Source organism: Gymnogyps californianus, chromosome 2 (genome assembly GCF_018139145.2).
Source record: "Gymnogyps californianus isolate 813 chromosome 2, ASM1813914v2, whole genome shotgun sequence".
Classification (NCBI taxonomy): Eukaryota; Metazoa; Chordata; class Aves; order Accipitriformes; family Cathartidae; genus Gymnogyps; species Gymnogyps californianus.
The window spans coordinates 121,798,085-121,819,798 of NC_059472.1; the positions used below are offsets into that span (position 1 = coordinate 121,798,085).

Genomic DNA, 21,714 nt, shown 5'->3' on the forward strand with positions numbered 1-21,714 from the left:
TGAACAAATGTTTTTGTTACTCTTTGAGATTCACTGTTATGCAAGTTGTCTTGAATATAAAATTACTATAAGTCGCATTTTCTAGAAACTTACGAGTTGGCTCATTAGCACAGTATTTCTATAATTTGCTATACAGAGAAGATTTCCCTTCTCAGTATTTTAGGCAAAGGTGAAATGAGATAATGGGCTTTTACTGACAAATTTTGGGATTTGAAATTACTTGGTTTTACTTAACGTGTTTAGGTGTGTATCTGTAGGGATGGATGTAGAAAGCCAAAAGAGAGAGTTAAGAACAGTCTTACAGCAGTGTGTTGTATGTAAGGATTGTGTCCATAGCTAAAAGTATTACTGAGAACTTTAATTTTACGTAACTGGTTAGTTTAATTCTGCTTTTGTGCAAGATGGAAATCTTAAATATGCTTTTTGTCCAAAACAGACACATTACCATACAAGAATCTGCAGTGTCAAATGATACTGAAAATTCCTGTGATGGGGTGCTAAAAGGTAAGAGTCTTTGGAGATTTTTGAATGTGTAATCAAGAGAAGAAAGTAACCACAAAGATATTCAGTGGCAAAACCTAGGCTTTCTACTTTCCACATAAAATGAGAACTTGTCAGTTCAGTAATATCTTTCTGTTGTAACAGTGATTTGTTTCCTAATGCGTATAGAATGGATGTCTTTTGAAATGGTACGAACCTGAGCCTTACAGGGAACATCTACTTCTCTGTAGTACTTGTTTGTTGGTAGTACTGGCGGGGTTTTTTGGTTTTTGGTTGTGGTTTTTTTTGCACCTCTGTGATACTTTAGGCAAGGAATTCTGTTGATGATAGTTAGACACTGAGTACTGTGATACTGCTTTGGAGTCTGACTTATAATCTCACTTGGTTGTTCTCTTGTGTTCATCAGCAGACGGAATTTTATTAATAGTTTTTTTTCCAGGTTGTACTTTTGTTTTTTGCAGATGCCAGGCCCATTCGTCTGACAAACTGTTTTGTTTTTTAAGGATGCTTATTTTTTTAGAGAAGGATACTTCTGACTTAATGTTTTTTTCTTCCTATTTTAAGCAGAACAGTCCAACTAGGCAGCATCTGAATGTGATTTGTTTTGTTTTCTACAGCTTGCATACAGACCTACTATGCAAGGTATGTCTGATGTGGAAGTTTCTCTTAGATAGGTTGGAGGAACAGGTTTCTGACTTTGAACAGAAGCCGATTACTGACACGCTGGAGAAGGCACAGAGTGCTGAGACTGGTTTTGAAGGTTCTCAGTGTTTCCCTTTCTGGTGTCAGTTTGTCAGCTTGCTGTTAATCTGGCACTCTGCCATTATGTATTGATTTTGCTGCAGGCTTGAAAAGTGTCTGTGACAGTACCTTTTGTGCTGTTTTTTCATATTAATGTGTTATGTTCATGTAGAAAGAGTGAGTGGTTTGGGCAGATGAAGCCTCCTGGGGAAGAATGAGTGAATAGTGACTGTCTGGGGGAGAGAAAGTTTCAGGCTTCAGTGATTAGAAGGCAAAATAAAAGGTAATAAGGGTTTAAGAGCTCAGACACCAAGAAATAGACACAAGTGCCCTGAGGAGGAGTAGGGAGGAAGTACAGTTAGGCCTCTGGTGATGTAAAGAGCCAGAGGGGGCTGTGCCATGGCATCTGCAGTACTGAGGTGACTGAAACCAAACCTGGGAGCAAGTCCTGTACTATTTAGTAACTTCTGCATTTTCTTAGACTGTTTGTTGTTTTACTTCATGTTCTAATGAAGTTTGAGGCTAAAAGTCTTTGGGTCTTTTTGTGGTGCTTAAAATAAAGAAAAAGGTTTAAGTAGGTCCTTAGTCCCAGATCTGAGAAACTTAGGATCACATCACACTCTTAGATTAATATGCACTTGGTAACTTATGTTCGATTTATGACTTTTTTAAAAGACCTGTACAGAACAAAAGAAAGGTGCCTGGTTTTGGGAATTACTGACAATTTATGTATTTATTTAGAAATACTTATTACTGCTTTGGTGTCTTGTGTTATGTAGTGAGGTCATGGCTGCTTGTCTCAGTGGCTTCACAGTCTAAGAAGGGCAACAAATACTAGAGTTAAGGTATTCTGTATGATGTCAGTCCTCTTCATCTTTCAAGTGGAAATCTTAGGTACATTGTCTTCAAGCAGATGTCTCTTGTACTGATGATCATACAGAGACTAGTGACTATAAGATAAAAGCCTTTCCAGTAATAATCTGGTTCTTTCTTCCTGTATCTGGACAATGCAGTGCAGTTGAAATTCATTCATGTGATCCAATGAAATAGTGAATTTCTTTTCTATGCAGAGCTCTTCTATTTTACATAAACAGCTGCTTCAGAAAGCTCCAGTCAGGTGTTCTGTTCATTTCCTGTGGCATCTGCAAAAGGTGCTGAAATTTCCTAACACTGAATTCTCATTGAGTTTACTGTATTACAGGAATTTGGAGTTTCTCAGAGCTATCTATATTTAGTTCAGGGTTGCATCATGTCATTACGATTAACTTATTCCCTTCTCCAGCAAAGACTAAGTCTTTATTTGCTTAGCAAATTACCATACATATCTTTGGCTGTGTTTTAATAACAAAGCTTAACTGAATTTATTGCTAAAATATTGAATTTAATATTATATAAATAAACCTGTTGTACTGTTCTACAGGGACTATTACAGAACATACAGCTTGGATAGAATTTTAATTGCAGATTCAGTTTCATATTTATTTGAAATGGTTCGTGCTCTAAAGGTGAAATAATTTTACATATAAATTTCACATTCAGGAAGTCCTAGGAGTTCTTAAATGTCATTAGTATTAAGGCTTTGTAATATGGAGGAAATAAAAGCTTTGTTGTCTTGTAGCGTGGGAAACACATAAAGTAATGTGTTTATACATTTTCAGCTAAAGATACTAAAACTCACAACTCCTCCAGAGGAAGCAATCCTTTGGGAGGTGTTACTGAGGACTTTCTTGAAGATGGGCAACTGAGAGAACTAGATGAACTTCTAAAGAGTTTTGACATGGATGAAAAGGTACTGAGAAATCATGCTTTCTGTCACTAAATAGTTTAAGAAATTATAGTCCATGTAATTGGATAATTTTAATTACTAATGCTGTTTTATCAACAAAATTTTTAATATCCTGTAATAAAAACAGTATTAGCGTTTCATAGATTACTGTGCTATTGACAATGTAAGTTTTGCTTGACAGAACTTGTTTTTTTTACCTTGTCACTAATAATTCATCTTCAAATTTGAAATGGAATGATATTGTTATATCAGTTGTTACAGTAATTCTTTATTACCAATTGTATGAAAATTACTGTTCCAGTGAACATCTAGGAGTACTACTGTGCATATGTGACATGTTTACATAACATACCTAGTTTTAAAAGTCGGTATTAAATGCTTCTTACCACACAGTCTCAGAAGGATGAGGTGGTGTTGGAAAGCTGGGGAGCTGCACAGCCATCATGCATCCGAGGAGGATCATTCTGTGGTTCATTACTTGGGCAGAAAGGCCATTACATTAACATGCTGACTTCGTGGCGGTTCAGAGGGAACGTTAAGCCATTTTCATGTTTACTGACTTTACCTGACCTTTCTACTCTCTCTGTCCTCCTTCCTCTAGATAATAAGTCTAGGTCTTTTAAGACTTGCTGAAGTTTTATACTATTTACTTCTTTGATAATGGATTGGAATTTACATCTCACTGCCACTCAGACATAGCTGCTGATAGCATTTACTGTTTTCCACTACTTCAAGAGTGGATAATGGTTTTAACGGGATAAGTTAAACTGTAAAATTCACATGGCTAAAAACTGGTAAGTAATTGATAAGGTAATCAAACAGTAGGGAATCAGTTTCCCTGGCAAAATCATTATTTAAAAGCAGAATAGAAACCTTTCCTTGAGCAAATGGAATTCGGGCTGCTAACATCTGATTCACAAAGTGAACAGCACCATTTTGTTCCCTGACCTCTTAGGGAGGGTAAAAGGGTCTGTCAAATAGTATAGGTTACTGGAGGTGTACTACTTGTTGCAGTATTGCCAGGTCAGTCCCAGTTGGGCTGCTGTGTAGTGTTGTGGCTCTATAAAATCAGTGTGCTAATGTTTGCTTTTCTGTGCTGTGTTGGACAACAGTAAATATGTACAACTAATCTCACCCAAACCTCAAACTTAACCAAACTTAAGCCACAAAATACATGCTACAGCCCTAAATCTATTCCTGTATGTGGATGGAAAACTAGCTGTGCAGACCTGGGGAGGGAGTGGAATGGCAGAACACTTGTTGCAAGTATTCTGCAAGTATTCTACTGTTTGGGGTGATTTTGGGGTTTTGGTTTTTTTGATGGCTTTTCCAACTAATAATGCTGTGAGAAGGACAAAAACTAACCATGGAGAAAACCCTAAAATATTTGGAGAACTGGTAAAATGAAGTTTGGAAATCCGATGAGAGCATATCCATCTCTAATTCTTCGGCTATTATAAATTTGTGATATAATGTGAAGTTCAAGTTACTTCATTAATAATGGACAAAACAAAGCCAGGATTCCATGACTTTGTTCTTTATCAGTCCTTTCAGATTCTCACCCCCAAGTATCTGCTGTCTTTTTTCTCCATATCTTTGGGGACTTTTTACCTATACACCATGGTGCACAGCTGAGCAAAAGACTTAGATTTCTCCTCAATACAGCTTTAAATTTTCATTAAACTTGATGGAATGTCTTTTGTGGGTTTCTGTACATCTGTCAGGCACAGTTAAAATTGGGCAGTGGGCCTAAAAATTGCTGGGATTATCAGTGGGAGCAAAGAGAAGTGAAGACAATCATGTCACCTTTTTTCCAATTAAAAATCACTATTTTAAAGATCACGGAGTATAATGGCAGTGTGTCCATTTAAAAAGATGGTGTAAAAGTAACCCTACAGTCCAAATTACAGTTTTTACAGTCAAGACTATATTATCACACCTCCCAATGATCACTAACAGTTTTAAGTCTGTAGTGTAAAGCGTAAGAGGCTTAGTAGTGCTTTGCTGTATCTGAAAGTACATTTTAAATATCTTCACAGTTCAGGTTTGCAGATGGAGTGCCTGATGTTAAACGAGAAAAAAAGGGTGAAGCTGAAAAAAGGTATATATACTGTGTCCTTCATGTAACCTGTGATGTTCCCCAGTTACTGTACAAATGAAATGTGATCTTTTTACCAAAACACCATCAGCATTTTAATTCAGTTTTTCTATGCTATTGTGACTATGTGATGAAGAAAATAAATACATGAAATAATATAATTTCACTGTGCAAAGTACAAGACAAGTATATTCATAGCTTGACAGGACAATAGAGGTTATTTTGTCCTCTGGCTGGTGACAAAGTATATCCACTTTATGCCGGTGTCTCACCTTGGCATCGCAATATGAGTATAGGATAAGATACGTTTCCAGCCACAATAGCACTTACTAGAACTTTTAAAAAAAAAAAAAAAATCAATGAAACTTTCAGCTTTCTTTTCTGCCTCTTGGGACTTTCTAAACTGATGAAAGAATTGAAAGATCTCATTCAAATTCAGGCTGACAAACATTTGAACAGCAGTAGAAAAAGGAACTTAAAAACATGGCATGTGGAGTTAAGCACATGCTTTACTGTTCTGCTAGCTTCAAGCTGTGCTTACAGTGTTTATTGTACATGAGACTTAAAGTGTCAGACTAAGAAACTTCCACTCAACATCAGCCCAAAAATGAAGCAGAATAAGATTTTTTAAAAACGTATATGTAACTGGTGGAATACTTAAGTAATTAGAAGAGAAATAACAGGTATTTCAGAGTCATTTTCACACTAAACAAGAAACTTTAGCTAGCATAGAAGAGGGTATTGCTTTTTTCCAGCACCAGTCACATTTCTGTGACAGACTTGAAGCGTACCGGAAGTCTGTTAAATGGAGAATATTGCATCTTTTCATTAATCCACTAGAGAGCTCCAAGCTCCTCCTTCTGGGAAAATACCCATTTAAATTTACCTTAGTAGCATAAATAGTTCGTTATGCTATAGAATAAGTAGATTATGCTGGATAAAATACGTTTGTGCAAGTGATACTGCATTACTTAGTTGAAATGCAGCACTCTCTGCAGTTAGAGACATTCATTCCTTCATTTGGAGCCGAACTATTTTCTCTAGTTTTACTCAAAAATGTTACCATTGCAAAGTTTCATCTAGAAGAAAACATAGTTACTGTTCTTATTTAGCAAACTCCGCTTCTAGTAATGCTGTTACTTAGAAATTGATTGTAGAGCTATATAGTTTACAGTTCCTGGCAAAATTATGTGTAGTTTCATGTCTAGATTAAAAAGAGATCTGAGATTGTTATCCTGAAGGTAAGCTGCTATGAAAATCCTGTTGTGTCAGATCTGAGGCTGGCATCACAAGGAAGCATGAAAAAAATTTTACATGGTAACTTGAAAATTCTGAGTAACTAGATCTACACATTATTTTTCTCTGGAGACCAATACAATACATTGACTAGAATAAAAATAAAGATTAATATTGAAGAATTTGGGTTTATTAGATAGAATTTATTCTTCTCTGCCATAGCATTTTTATTTCAAACTGTATTAAAAACAGCCTGCAATTTAGGAAAGATTTAAATTATCCTGGCTATGAGAAGTATTAAATAGCTAGAATGTGCCCCTCGTAGGGGATAGCAAGTGCATTTCTGTCTCTGAACAGCAAGCAGGCTGAAATGTCCTTTGTACTGAACCTAGATTCTTAATTGAAGGGGAGAGGGGAGGAAGATCTCGTGAAAGGGGATTATTTTTTTCTGTGGCTTTACTTACAAGTAAGAAAGAGATCACTAAGTATTTTGCTAGCAATATCTGTAGCTTATTTTGGAAAACATCACATTTTAGTAGTTTAATTATCTAGAATGTACATATTTGGGAATAGTTAAAGGCAGAATAGTCTTTAATTGGAGTTCCCTTTGAAATCACCTAAATCTTCTGCCGAGTAGAGTCAGTTATTAGGAACAAAAACAGTTGGCTCTTCAAATGTAATTTCAAAAGCTTTATGGATTACTACTTTGGCAGATATTGCATAACAGACTACTGAAAAGTAGATGCTTCTTCAGAGGTGACAAAAATCATCTCAGTCTTCCTGTCAGCATAGTAAAAAAAAATAGAAGCGGTTCATGAGTGCCTTTTCTACTTATTTATTGAATTTCATGTAGTTACACTTCAGGACAGAATAATCTCAGCTAAGATCATAATCAGATTGGACCAGGCAATGAGAAGAATGAAAGTAAAGTTGTTGGGACTGCTAGCTATTTAAATTTACAGCAAGTTTTTAAGTGTTGTGTAAATTGTTGAAATTCTCATCTTTTATACACTTAATCCCCCTTTTTAGGTGTTTAGTATATGGGAGAAGCACCTGTTTAATTTGATTAAACAAATTTTTGTTTTTTAATACTCAACAGTGACTGTAAATACAAAGATGTTGTGAACTGTGAATTGCTATCAGGATTGCCATTGCATGCCCCGAAAGTAAATGTCCTCAGTGAAGCTACAGTGATGAAACCCCAGACAAATGGTATCGTATGCTGTATTGGTGAACCCTCCAGAATTTATTTTTACATGTGTTTTATTCACCTATGAAATCTTAAGGAATGTCTGCAATTCCTGAAGGCATTGGCTGGAATTTGGTTTAGTTTGCATACATAGAAGCAAAAATGCAAGCTCTCATATGATAGGTTAGTGAGGTTTGTTGGGTTGGGTTTTTTAGGAGAATCCTATTTCGTAGGGTCAAATAGCAGTCATTCTATCTTGGTATTTATGGTTCTCAGATATTTTAATGGTACAACAATGCCTGCATTCTTAGTATTTTGACACATTGTGTTTGAGCCACGTTATTGGCAAGTAACTTGTTTTTCTTTATTTGTGGTCAGAGAACGTGACTGCAGATTTTCTTGGTTGTTTGTTATCTGTCAGCAAAACTTGGCTAAGGGATTTGCCCACCTTGCCGAAGGTCAGACTTTGTTGTTTATGCCAATTCAAGTATTTGTGAGGCATTCACTAGACTGGATCAAGGAAATCATCTAGATTTAATAAGCAGCACTTCATTTTGACCTGGTATATTTCACACCTGGGACAGGTACCTCTTAAGTGTCTCTGCAGCCAGAGAAATCATAATATAATGAAACTGTAGTTAAAGTTTCCTTCTCTTTTTCTCTGCACATAACGACTCTGACATTTAGCCTTACATAAATGCATAGTTTTATTCGGCATACAAGACAGAGAAAACCAGGAATTGATTACTTATGGATAGATACTGCATTCTGTTTCTTTGCAACAGCTGTTTTGGGAATTAATGTTTTTAGAATTATTGGTTAATATGGATGTTTATAAACATGGATTTCCTGAATTGAGATCAGTGGCAGAGGTTCTTGCTTAGTTTCAAATTACACTGCCAGTCTGAGCTTGTAGAACGATTTTACCATTGTGTCATTTAACAATATTTTCAGGAAGTGCAAGAAACATAGATGCTATAAAAAGCAACTGTGAAATCGCTAGACTATAGTTTGAAATTGCTCATGTCTTTGGCCTTAAAAGTGTATACACCTTCTGAAGAGTCCTTCTAAATCTTCCTTCTTAACATAATTTGAAACAGTTGTCAAAGCAAGAGTTTCTGTGCTAGGAGAGGGCAAAACAGCCTTTTTTTCCCCAGAACTGTGCAAACAGGATTGGCTATTTCACTTTAGTGCCTGCTCCCCTACAAATTTGACATACGGTCAGTCGGCAGGGAGAGTACAAGCTGTTGAAAGGACCTGGTCAGAAACTCTGTGCTGTGGGGATGGCAAGAATCTGGAGGAAAGACTTCTGAGCTCAAGTTCCCAGTGGCATTTTTCTGCAGCTCATGGTTGACCGTTTTCTCAAGTCTTTTTCCTGTCACTAAATTTATCCAATCCCAAATTTACCAAATTGCCGACCATCACTGCACAAAATTATGCAGCTATGACAGTATGTAACATTTAGATATTTAATTGTTCTACGTTATATTTCTCCTTCCTATCCTGTGATAGTCCTGACACGCAGATTTAAGAACCGTGTACCTAGTGCAACTCTCTAGTAGAACATTATTGGATGCTGTTTATTAACTATAGTTTGTCAGAAAGGGCTAAGCACCCTGCCTTTTGAATACCCAGTTCTTTCAAGGGGCCAGATGAGAACCCTAGAAAGCAAGGCATTCAAAAGCTCCTATTTCTCTTTAGATATGGAGGTGAAAATTTGAACTTTTGTCTTCCATTAACATTATTCATTTTTCAGAGAAAGAAATCTGTTATCAATAATAATTAAAGTTCTAAAACCAAGTTTCATGGTTAAGAAACCAGTAACTTACATTGGGCTTAAGCTTGATATTGCACTGCTTAAAACATAGAGTACGAAAGGTTTTATTTCAATTCTGGAAAAATAATTTAAATTTATGCCTCGTGATGTGGGAATGCAAAGACTACTGATAAACTGGAGTGTTTTTTTTCCTTTTGAAATTAAAACTTCTGGATATTTTTATTCCATTTCTTTTCTTATCTCTTTAAGTTAGATTAGAAACCTTGGATAAAGTAGTGAATTATTAATTTAGATGTGCTTACTCTTGAAGTTTGTGTAAAGTCTCAGTTTTAGGATAATTAAGAAAACTGTAACTTAAATTACTGGCTTTAGATTATATTAATCAAATTTTCATTAATCATTGCTGTGACTTGAGGGAACTATAAATATAAAGGAAAATAAGATAAATGAGAGTGGTTTCAGTATGGTTCGTTTTATTACGTGATCCATTTATTGCCCTCATCCTAATTTTTAGATTACAGATTTTCAGGAAAAAGTCCTTTACTGCCATTGCAAAATTATGGAGATCTTGAGCCATGGAAGATGGAAAAAAATGCAGTTGTGAGTTGTTAAATCCTTAATGATTTCTGATCCTTTGGCACTAATTTTGTTATGTATATTCAGACAATTCTGCATATATCTAGTCAGAAATTATGAATCTATGTATGTTTATGTTTCTGCTCCTCTAAAGATGTTATCACTGAGTAAATACAATTTCTGAGAACAAAATCAATGATGAGGGGACAGCTGTTCACAGTGGAGCTTTGTTAATTTCTATTTCCAGCTTAAGCAAAATCAAATAATGCTTTTTGCTTTACTGTTTTTGTAGAACTGAAAAGCAGACAAGGTTTCATATGTTTAAGACAGGCTGCATTATCCATTATGCTGGGCACTGAAAAAGGGTAAAGGAAATTGATGTCCCAGAATTCTCAGACTGTTATCCAGAGCTATGCAGGAGTTTGTCACCTTTCTTCCTCCTCTCTACTCATTGTCCGTCTCATTTAGCAGTTCTTGCATTCTCTCTGTCTGTGGTCTTCAAGACAGATTTTTGTTGTGTTAGACACTAACACAACATGACAAGGGGTTGATCTTGGTCTGCTTTGAAATGCTGCAAATACAGTATAGAGATGAGGGTTGTTTCAAAGGTTTAATTGTAGATTGCATTTTTTGCTTTTGTCTATAATTTGTAGGTATTTTGAAATTCTCAAAAAAATGAGCATGTTTGCTTTCAAAAAATATTATCTGTTGGGTTTTTTCTGCTTTTTTTAATTTTATTTTATTTTAGACTTCTCATTCAGTCCAGCGGATCCTCGAGATGATTGAATTGCCCCGTAAATATTGCAGATTTTATTTCATGACTTTGCGTGGGTGTGAAAGAGCAAAATGTTGGTTTTGGCATGTTCCTGAACAAGGGGATGAAAAGGTAAAGAGATTTATTGAAGAAAGGAAGAGATTGTAAGTGTGAACACTTTTTAAATGCAAAACGACATCTCCTTTGTTCATTTCTATATGGAAAGGGAGTAAATTTCAGAGATTGATGGATCAAAAAAATGTTCAGAAATTCTTCCTCTCAAGGTCTTTTAAAGTTCTTTTTTAAAAAAAGGTAGAATTTTGAACTAGTAGACTTTTTAAGAGAACAGACATCAGCAAAAGAGCAAGAATTAGGCTGTACGAATATAGAGGAGTAGAATGGGAAGATTCTGAGACATTTCTATCCCAAGCATCAGAGACCTATAAGCAAACCCAGACTTTGTATGTATTCTTAAAGTCAAAAGCCATCTATCGTGTATCACTTTCTGCAAGTTTTGTGCAACAGGGACATGTTTGTTTAAAGATGCTGTAATCTCCTTAAATGGAGCAACAATTCTCACGATATTTACAAGCAAAAATACTTTTCCAGTGGTGGGCAAAGTAGATGTGTTTTCAAACCATTTAACAAAGAAATTATGAGTCTGTAATACTTCCAAGAACTGTGCAAGGCAAGCTAATTGTGCTGTCATGTAGTAAGATTTTGGAATTGGCTGTATGAAACCAAGACTTAGGTGGTTCTGTAAGTCACTTGGAAGCAAACAAAAACATTAAAACAACTAAACAAAGACAAATGCCTAAACTTGTCCTCATCAGGCCTTACAAGATTTATTTCTTATTTACCATCTTATTGGTATGAGTACAATTTTATCAGTGGTGTCAGTAAGTAAGAAATTACAGAATCAAAATGTAAAAAAAACTTGTGGTGAACCTGTTAGATGTAAATACTAAAAAAAAAAAAGGTAGCATCTAAAGGAGCCTATCCATCTCCTTGATATCTTAAATATACTGTGTCAGAATTTTTAAAATACATCAGTGTAATTTGGTTTTATTTTTCTTAATGTTTTCTCTTTTCCTTTTTATGTCTCAAAAAAGAGCTGGTTTGGGTTTTTTTCTAATGCTTTGTAACCCCTTTGAAAATTTATGACAGCTTAAAAATACTAAGATCATTTGAGAGTAATTTTGTATGGGACTTTTTCCCTTTTCCTCAATTGTGAAATATCTTTGGCAGGCTGTAGTGAATATCAGTAATTTTTAGCTAGTTTGTATGAGTTATCATGGTTTGTAGTGCTTCATTATGTATAGACACATTAAAGAATTAAATTATTTGCCTAAAACTATTAGAAATCCATTCCATTTGGTTTTACTTGTGGTACAGCACTCCAGTGCACTTACTGTTCTGCCCACCAAACTTAGCCTAACTTTCTTGGTAGTCTGGAAGTATACTTTGGGTTTTGTTTGTTTGCGTACTTATTTATTTTTTTAGAACTGTCTGTTTAAAAATGATAATAGGCCAAGCACCTCATGGTGGCACCAAAGTACATAAATGGAAGACAGGTAAAGCAGCAACAAAGTCATCTAGTCAAAGACAGGGGAAATAAATCTCTTTAGGAACTGTTATGCAGACTGGTAGTCCACTTGCTTAGTACTATGTTTTCAGTGATGATAGTTACCAGAATTTTTGAAGAGAAGTACCTTTCCCCATAATGGCTATTCCTTCCTTTTCATTAAGTAACTGGTTGATACTTTAAAGCATAACTTACTAGGATTTAACACTCTTCACAGTTGTGGTTGATCACACAACGCAGCAGTGATTTAATTCATAAAAACATCATATGTTTTGAAAATCAGCATACTCTTGAGCTCAGCAAGTTCTACAAGTTACCAGTTCTTATTTTTTTTTTAAAAGATGCCTTTAATTTCAAACAGTGAAACCTCTTTTGTATTAGGCAAAGTAAACAAAACTATTAAGACTGTTTTAAATACTCCCCAAAGTATTTGAAGGGGGGGATCTTAACAAAGTGTATCAGTATCTGATGGGGGGAGGGTAGAGAAGATGAAGCCGGACTCTTCTCAGTGGTGCCCAGTGAAAGGACAAGAGACAGTGGGCATAAATTGAAATTACAGGAAATTCAGTTTGGCTTGAATGAGACTTCAGACTGTAGCATAGATAATAATTGCACAGTTAAATAAGTGGTTTGAAAACATGTCTTTATGCAAACTATTTCTCTGATTTTATTTTAGCTTTGTGCACCTTACTCGTTAACTTTTTTGGACTCGTATCCACTAAAGAAATGTTCACTTTTTATGACTTCTTACTCTCTTTTTCCTTGATCCTATGAACCTCTAACTGGAAACAAACAGGATATAAAATAGGAAGATTTCTGTCTTCATTAGTGTTGTCTTGCAGCTTCAGGGCCTTGGGTGTATGCTTCTGTTGTGGTTTTGTTTTGTTTTTTTTTTAAATCTGGCTTCCTAAAGAAATGAGACTTAAAGTTGCACCGTTCTTTTATTACTGTCTCTAACCACATTTAAATAATTTTTGAACCTGTTGGTCAGTTTCAGCCACATTTAATGTGGAGTGTGTGTCTCAAACATGCCACAGGGTTCATAAACAGAATCTCCTGTAAAAAGGATCCCCATTTTGATCTCACTGAGCGAAGGGCTGCAGCGTGGGGTTTTCCCCCTTATTAAACATCAGAGTACACACTGACTGGGAGATGCTGAAGGATTTCATAAATTCTGATGCTTGTTCTTCTGATTTAAGCGTCTCTGTGTTACTGTAGTAGGACTGTGTTTTGCTGGACAGTCAGTCGCTTGTATAAGATACACAGCCCTTTGTTATGTTTTTTACTAAATTGTCATGTTAAATGAGTTGTAGAATCAATTGATAGGTGACAGAAAAATGGGAATTGTGTCTTTCATGTACCTTCATTCGAAATCTATTATGGTTAACTCAAAATTTATGAGATTCTCTCATTTTTACATGGTCTGTATGTTCAGTTACACCTTTTAAAATTGAAACAACTAAATCAACTGAAGCCTCCTAGAAGCTGTAAATGAGTAACACATTTAGTTTCTTTTATGAATGTAATGCAACGTAACATGTCGCATGATTAAATACTACTACAACTGGATTTTCCAAGCAATTTCACTAATACTTGGAACAGTCAGAGCTCCAGATGCCATCTTGGCTTTTTTTGGGAGTCAGTCCAAAGAAGGAGGAAAACAGATTCCAAAGGAAAGCAAACTAATTTACATACTGTAAGCATGTGCTAAAGTTTGTTTTGGAAATGCCCTCAGCCACCTGGGATTGTAGATTTGGATTAAATGAGTTAATCCATTGCCAAGTGACACTGCATATATATTAATGATCAAAGATTCTACATGATTTTCTGAAAGGTGTATCTTCGACTATAGTTCAACAACATTATGACACTGTTTCAAAATAAAAATTATAAGCTTTATTTATATTCAGCATACTTACATGTGCAATTTTTGTGTTCTTTGACTTGATGATCTGAACAGGTTAATGGTTTTAAAAAAAGAACGATGTCTTGGCCACAAGTCAGTATCTTCTGCTTTGATGATAATTCATTTGCTGTGTAACAAATTCCATGAGTGGATCCTGTCTAATTTTGAAGTTGCCTGTAAAAATAAACCCGACTCAATTCTGTAATAACACGACTACTAATTTAGGGCATTTTCTGTCTCTTGATTTTTCATTATTTCACAAGATAGTATTAAATATGACCCATTTACATTGTTGTGCAGAAAGACTGTAAATGTTCCAGAAGTAACAAAGGGTATCTGAAAGAGTGGGTGTTTTTTTCCCTAACTTGGCATTCTAAGATTTAATCTCAGTAGTCTCTATTTCTTAATCTGCAGAGATGGAGCAAAATGTGTAAGCATCACAAAGCTGACAGCTTAAGATGTTAAGACAAGAATGGTCCAATACCAAATAACATATTAAAATATCTAGGTGTGGATTTTTTTTTTTTTAAATCAAATAGGTCTGGGGTGAAATGGTTCATTAAGTCAAGTTAGTTCTGAGGTTTTTCTTTTATGTCCTTATGAGTGATTTTTTTGTGACGATCAGAGTTACCAACTTCATTTCTAGATTATTTTTTGACTTCTTAGTTGGTACATTCATGTAACTTTTGTTGATCATGTTTTCACTTTCACCTTTTTGCTTCCCTTTCTCTGTTTGTTTACAGTCTGCCATGTTTATACTAATGCTGAAGTAACGGTATTTTCAAATTCTTTTTTTTGTTTGCTATGAGCATATACACACGTATGCAGTTGTGGTCCCAGCGCTTCTTTCCCAAACATTTCATCTACATTATTTTTCTATTTGATCTTCTGTCCTTTTTGACAGTGCCTTTGCCTACAGCCCCAATTACCTTCTTATACCATTTGTCAGTACGTATGGGTTAAATAGAAGCAATGTAAAGCTTGTTTCCTTACAGAACTCATGTTTGTGGGTAGTTCTTTTGTTTGGCATAAACTGAGGTAACATTTTACTATGGATTTTTTTTTTTTCCTCTTTTTCTAGATTTGCATGGCAATACTTAGGACATACATTAGTATCAAAGAATCAGGCCTTCTAAAACGTGCAGGTATGATGTAGTAGCTTTTGCTGTATCTTTGATACTTAGCTCATTTAAAGCAAATTAAATAGGCTGTCAGGAGAGAAATGGGTACCACTTCTACAGTGAATAAGAAGTTTTGATTTCAAAGGAATACATCCGATCCATGTGTTTTCATGTTCCAATTTCCCATTGAGGCTAGGTATTTAGATACACGGCTATCTCAGGAGGTTGTTATAAATCTTACTTCCACAGAAAATGAGCTTAGCCTGAATGGAACTAGACTTGAGAGTAGAAATGAGTAACTGGGCCATGGGGGAGGTTTAACAGAACCAAAATTTTGTTACGGCAAAATTGAACACTTTTGAACACCCTGGCCAAACACCACAAATCCAAAAACTTTAGAATTAAGCTCTTGAAATGAAGTGCTGTTACAGCACCCAAACAGCTTTAGTTTAGTCTTTCATATTACCATATATGCAAACAATTATGATTAACACATTTTAGGGACTGTAATTGATTCAGATCCATCTGAGCTTTTGAGTTCAGTCAGAAAAGGCTAAATTTTACTCTGGACAGTCATTCCTTTTGTACCTGTCCTGAGCAGTCTTAAGTTTTTGAAAGCTTATTAGAGTGTAGCACAATGTGAATGTGGGATCCAGTTGTACCCTGTGTAGTAATGTTCCCATGCTGAAATACTGAGCGTTGTAACGCAGATAACACTGGGTACCAGCAGGCTACAGTATGTGTCTCTCAAGGCTAGCGCTGGAACAGGTTGTAAGACCATCCACCATGATAACACTGCACTTCACTTCCTAGAGCTTCATGTCTGGAAAGGCCTTACTACCCTGATGCGCTTACCAAATCTTAACCTGGTTTTGTGCATTTTTCTTGTGCTGCACCAAAGCAGCTAAGCTTTCTTGAAACCTACAGGGCTTATGGTGTTGAGCGCAATGACATGAGATATTTCAGAATAGTCAGTCTGGGTCTAGTAAGGTTAACACTGTATTCAAACTGGATCCTTTCATCCATTTTTGTCCATGTCCCTGTCCCATAATATCCTGGATAATTAAGGGTTGTTACACAGCATTTAAAATTTAAGGAAATAACTTCTTTAAATAGTTAGCATCAGTTACCCCAAAGTGAAATTAATTTAATTGCTTTTTCAGTCCAAATATTTGTGAAATATTACAGAGAAGTTACTCCTGGTATGGATTTTGCTTCTCAAGTGCTGAATGATCTTCTCATTTCTTTGCTCAAGAACTGTTTGTTGCGGGAAGTATTTCAGATATTGAATGTAACTGTACGAATCAATACACTGGTAGGTGACCTTGTAATATTTTTAAAATCTTTGATCCATAGTTTCTTAGTTTTTGGAGTACTATGCTATTTGTAGTAGTAAGTTTGTTTTTACTCTGGTACTCAAATCTTGGGCGGGGGGGGGGAAAAGAGCAATTCAAAAGGTCCTATTATAAAAACTCTAAGCTTTATAATTCAACAGAGTTGCAAAACTGATTTTCCTTTTTTGTCTAAATTAGCCCGCTGTAGATGTTCTCCTGAAAGTTTTTGAGCATGTGGCTTCTTTGAATATAAGAGATGCTGTGCCTACATTAATCGGTACCTTTTGTAAGGTATGAGTTTGATTGTACTACTGCTACTTGTTGGAATTTCTGAAATACCTTGCCTGTTTTAAAACTCAAACATACCACTTTAATATTATTTCAGTACTATTTTTTTAAAGTTATATTGTAACTAGCTGACTTTGTGGTACAGGTTTCCATTTATCCCTTATTTTTTGACTGAGATTCACTGTGACATGTTTTTCCCACTGTTTGCCACTTGCCTCTGGAAATACATAAGTGATCACAATTTTTTTGTATGCTTACTTTTCTTCCCCCTGTTTGATATTACAGCTCATTGATGCTGGTATGTTCCTTGAGTTTGAACATTTTGACTATATTATTAAGTTCCTTCACCAATTGCAAGTGTCCAGTCAGGAAATAAATACTGTTTTGAACATAAAATCCAGGTATGTCTTTAAGGAGCTATTTTATATCTGTCTAGTTCCTTCTTCAGGTTCTATTTTTATAAATTTATGTAAAAACTTTGAAAGGCAATTAGAAAATGCAAATTTAGTGTTTTGGATAAAAATACTATCATATCATGTCTAATTGTATTTTAAAGTGCTGTCGATCTACTGTGCTTTAAACATAAAGGATTGTTAATTCAAAACTTAGATTCTGACTGCAGTTACGATTAGTTTTTTCCATATTGATCATCATTGTACAATCTGTTCCCAGCTGTGCTACAAGTTTATATAACTGTAGTCAAATTAGAAACATCATGGTTTAATATATCATTTAGGCCTGCATAAGCAAACAGTACTTCTGCAATAAACAACCCTTCTAGGCAATAAGAGGATTAGTTATAATCTGAAGTAGTTTTCTAGTTTCATTTCCTGTGCGACTGCATAAACACTTGTGCCAACACAACTAGGGAGGAGGGTAATTTTTTAAGTACTTCTGGATTATGCTGGACAAAATGTGAAATCACAGCCCAGAGCTGTTCCAAAACTGTTGATGTGTCCCTCTCCTCATCTGCATCATACACGCACACACAAGTTGAGAAACTAAATTGGCGATTCATAAAGCAACCTTTGATTCTTAGAGGAAACCAAATATGCAGCATCTATCGTGTGAAAACAAGCCATCACTATTTGAAGTGAAAGCACTGTAGAAATTATTTGCTGCTTTTCATACTTTTCCCATAGAGTACCTTTCAGCCGTGGATCTCAGTGTTTTACCAGTGCAACTTACCACACATGTTGGAGGTAATTTTTATCACTTTTCAGATCAGGAATCTGATTCACAAAGGAATGACCCCTTCCAGGTTGCCTCAGTATGTATGTGTTTTCAGCACAAACTGAGTAACAGGCTGTATCTGTGAAGACTGAGCAGCTGTGCTACTTCAACTGCATGTGTTAGCTCATGCATGTGTAGGTTATGTATCTCTACATGATAGGATCGCACTGGGTAGATGTATCCATTGTTTCAGTGGCGGCATCAGAATAAAGTATTATGCTCCTAGGTATTTGAAGTTCAATAGCACTTTCTTTCATGTAATTAAGTTTTTTTTTACCTTTATGTCAGAAATACATACAATACAGTTCTGCATTTACTTAATGGATTGTAAGTCTTATTCATACCTTTTCAGTTACATTTCTACTGAGACAAGGGAATATTTTCTGTGAAAATAGCTCTGCTCAATTATTTGCTTAATACATGTACTGACTTCCCTTGGCATGATTGTAAATGTCTGTTTTCGGTGTCCAGTTTGCATAGTGTGTAGTAAATAGGATCAAAAATCACATCAGGTTTTAGTTTGTATATGATAATTTGTTGATCACCTTCTGCTAGTGCATAGTTTAGTTCAATAGGATGTGTTAAAATTAAGTATTAATATTTTTTTTCTTATGGAAGATTTCAGGAAAGACATTTTGAAAAGAACTGGCTTTTTGACTTCAACTTGGCAGTGGCTGAAATTGAGGTACAGTATGTGCATTCTTCAAGCCTGTTGGAATACTTGAACCACGACTTCTTTTAAACCTACAAGAAATAGCAATTTCTACATCATTTAAAATTAGTGGGCTTTATTATTAAGTATCTTGAGATTATGATAAAATATTTTTATGTAAAGCCATGTTTGGGAAAGATTAACGTGCAGGGGAAAACTGTCTTTGGCTTTTCTGTGATGTCAGTATTTTAATTTACATACTTGTAGTTTTTATTTTGGTTTTGCATGAATTCAAAGATTTTATAATTTTAACAATTATTTCCTATGCCTTACATTTGTTGTGCTTGTAATTGGTAGTGGTACCTCATTCCGCACCAAAAAAATATTTAATATATTATTTAGCACATAGAATTCATATCTAGTATAAAAAGGCACAATTGTAAAAGGCTGTAATTGGAAACACTAAGCAGGTATTTTAAAGAATAAGAAAATATTATAAAAAATTCTTTAATTGGACATTTACATCTTTCATATTCAAGGGCAGATTACTTATTATGCAAAATGATAATACAGTTTACATATTATCACGCTTACTGCACAGATCCTGAGACCAAAATTTAATAAGGAAAGAACCAGAACTGATTTTTTACTCCTTCAACACCAAACTAATCAAGTGATCTGGCAAGCAAAAGACTAATTCATATAGAAAATAACCATCAATTTGGCATGCATTGTGCAAAAAAAAAAAGTAAAATACTGGATGAATGCCAGTTCTTAAATAGGATGAATAAGTTATGAGCTTCCCCAATGGGGGTCATGACATAAATGGAAAAAGGATTTCAATTTCTTGAGGGACAAAAGTGCTTAGCAGTCCATGGAAGTCAGGCAACATGTAACTGTGCCATATTGAACATGGAGGTTCTTGGCAGTAGCGTTTCATCTGCGTCTTTTTTCTGCTTTAAGTCTATCCCAGGTGCATCTCTTGAATTTCAATATATTTTCTCTTTAGTGTTCTGGAAGCAGGTTCGCTTATGTTTATCCCTTGCCTTTTTCACAGCATTGCAAGGAAAAAAGTGATTGGACCAAGCTGGGAGCTTTGTATGTTAATGCAAGAAGTGGTTGTGAACATTTTGATGATCTTCAGAAGTTGTCTTTATGTATTGCTGAAATACTAACCAGAGATTCTGAGACAGACAGACCAGGAGTTCCTTTTTGTGATTTTGCTGATGCAGGTAAAATTAAGATGCAAGAAATGCTTTTTGTTCATCCCTATTCTTTGTAGAGTTTTTAAAAGAGGTAAAAACCCAAATTCGTATACTATTTTCTGAATATTAGTTAATTTTATATGTTACAATATTCAGAATTTCTTGAGGTGCAAACACAATCAGCTAAAACGCTCAGTAGAAGCCATTTTCTAGTAGAAGTAAAATCCACAGTACAGTCAAAGAAAGTTCGGAAAGAAGAACATTTGAGCTTTGTGAAATCAAGAAGAGAAACCACAATTGGTGGTCTTTTAATAAGAATGTCCTATTCTCAGGACAAAGGCAAACATATTTAAGTATTGTCATGTGAAGTGTCACAGTCTTAATAGCATAAATAAACTTTAGAGCTGTAAATACAGCTATATATATATTTGTATATTTCAAAACATATTGAACAGGGTTACGTCATGTATATCATTTGTACTTTTTTTTAGCAATTTGGATTTTCAGAATTATTCTCTAAAGAACCAAGAATTTCTGCAAGGGCTGGGTCCACAGAACACCTTCTAGTTTTTTAATAGTTCTGGCAGGTTTTCTTACCCCTTTCTTCGCTATGCCCCTTCATTTACATATCTGTATCATCCTAGTAAGTTTGCAGAAAACTGAGGCTCAGTGAAGTGTCAGTGGGATATTAAAGCATTTTATAATGGATGACTGAGATATTTTTCAACCTGTGCTAACTACTAAAACATGATGAATATTTATTCCAGATATGTGACATGACCTTTCTGACCACAGACTTTCATATTACAAAACAGCTATCACAGCTTCCAGTTGTGAGACAGACAGAAGATTTTGGTGGGGCTTGGAACTTAGTCTGTTTTCCCTAGAGCAGTGGTCTCCAAACTGATAGGCACCTCTATCAGTAAAAAGTTTTTGAGCACTCACCCTCAATTTATTGATTTATTTATTTATAAATTAGATACACGTACTACTGCACTAATATATTAAGTACATTATAAAACACACACAAAAATAGAAATTAAAAAGATGAGATAGAGATGAAATAAACACTACTTTTTAAAATATTTTATTTTATTTATATTTTAATGATAATTATTTTCTTCCCACACCTTAAGGGATTGTTGTGCTCACACCCCACTTTGGAGACCCCTGCTCTAGAATACCAACAGTGCTTCCAAAGTGGTTGTATAATATGGTTGGAAAAACTTGTAATTACTCAGTTCTGTAATCACCAACATTTCTTCCTGGTGCCAGAAAATGCAAAGCTTACTTTACAAATAATGATGTTACTAAATTATGCTATTACATGTCCAAGCATCTTACGGATGAATTAGACTACTGTGAAATAGTGTCTGAATAAACTATAGTTATTTACCCTACTTCCGGTGTTAAGACTTAGGAAGTTACTACCTTTAATGGCAAACAGTTCAGAAAGTATATTTAATATTTTCACAATGACCGTGTTTTTCAAGCGTGTAATTTCTTTAAAACTGCATTTGCATGTAAAATTTAAAAAAGAATTGTTTCTTTTTCTTTCCAGTGATAAAAAATTCACAACATAATGAAGCAGACAGAATTTTCATTGGAAGGACTGGGATAAGTGTAATGTATTCTTATCACAAAGTACTGCAGTGGATAAAGGTATACTGGACTATAGGAACCTGACTGAAAGAAAAAGAATGAGTCATTTCTTTTCTAGATGTTAAACTGT

At 35.0% G+C, this 21,714-nt stretch overlaps 1 protein-coding gene across 1 annotated transcript in view; it reads left to right on the forward strand.

Moving 5' to 3' along the window:
• The window catches only part of TOPAZ1 (testis and ovary specific TOPAZ 1), a 41,114-nt gene that overhangs the window by 9,860 nt on the left and 9,540 nt on the right, over positions 1-21,714 (forward strand). The window contains exons 3-15 of the mRNA XM_050892625.1: positions 437-504; positions 2,901-3,031; positions 5,068-5,129; positions 7,462-7,574; positions 9,843-9,928; positions 10,653-10,790; positions 15,231-15,294; positions 16,434-16,585; positions 16,803-16,895; positions 17,178-17,293; positions 18,744-18,810; positions 19,835-20,009; positions 21,544-21,644. Coding sequence (XP_050748582.1) covers positions 437-504; positions 2,901-3,031; positions 5,068-5,129; positions 7,462-7,574; positions 9,843-9,928; positions 10,653-10,790; positions 15,231-15,294; positions 16,434-16,585; positions 16,803-16,895; positions 17,178-17,293; positions 18,744-18,810; positions 19,835-20,009; positions 21,544-21,644 — 1,366 coding nt within the window. The remainder of the gene's footprint in view (positions 1-436; positions 505-2,900; positions 3,032-5,067; positions 5,130-7,461; positions 7,575-9,842; positions 9,929-10,652; positions 10,791-15,230; positions 15,295-16,433; positions 16,586-16,802; positions 16,896-17,177; positions 17,294-18,743; positions 18,811-19,834; positions 20,010-21,543; positions 21,645-21,714) is intronic.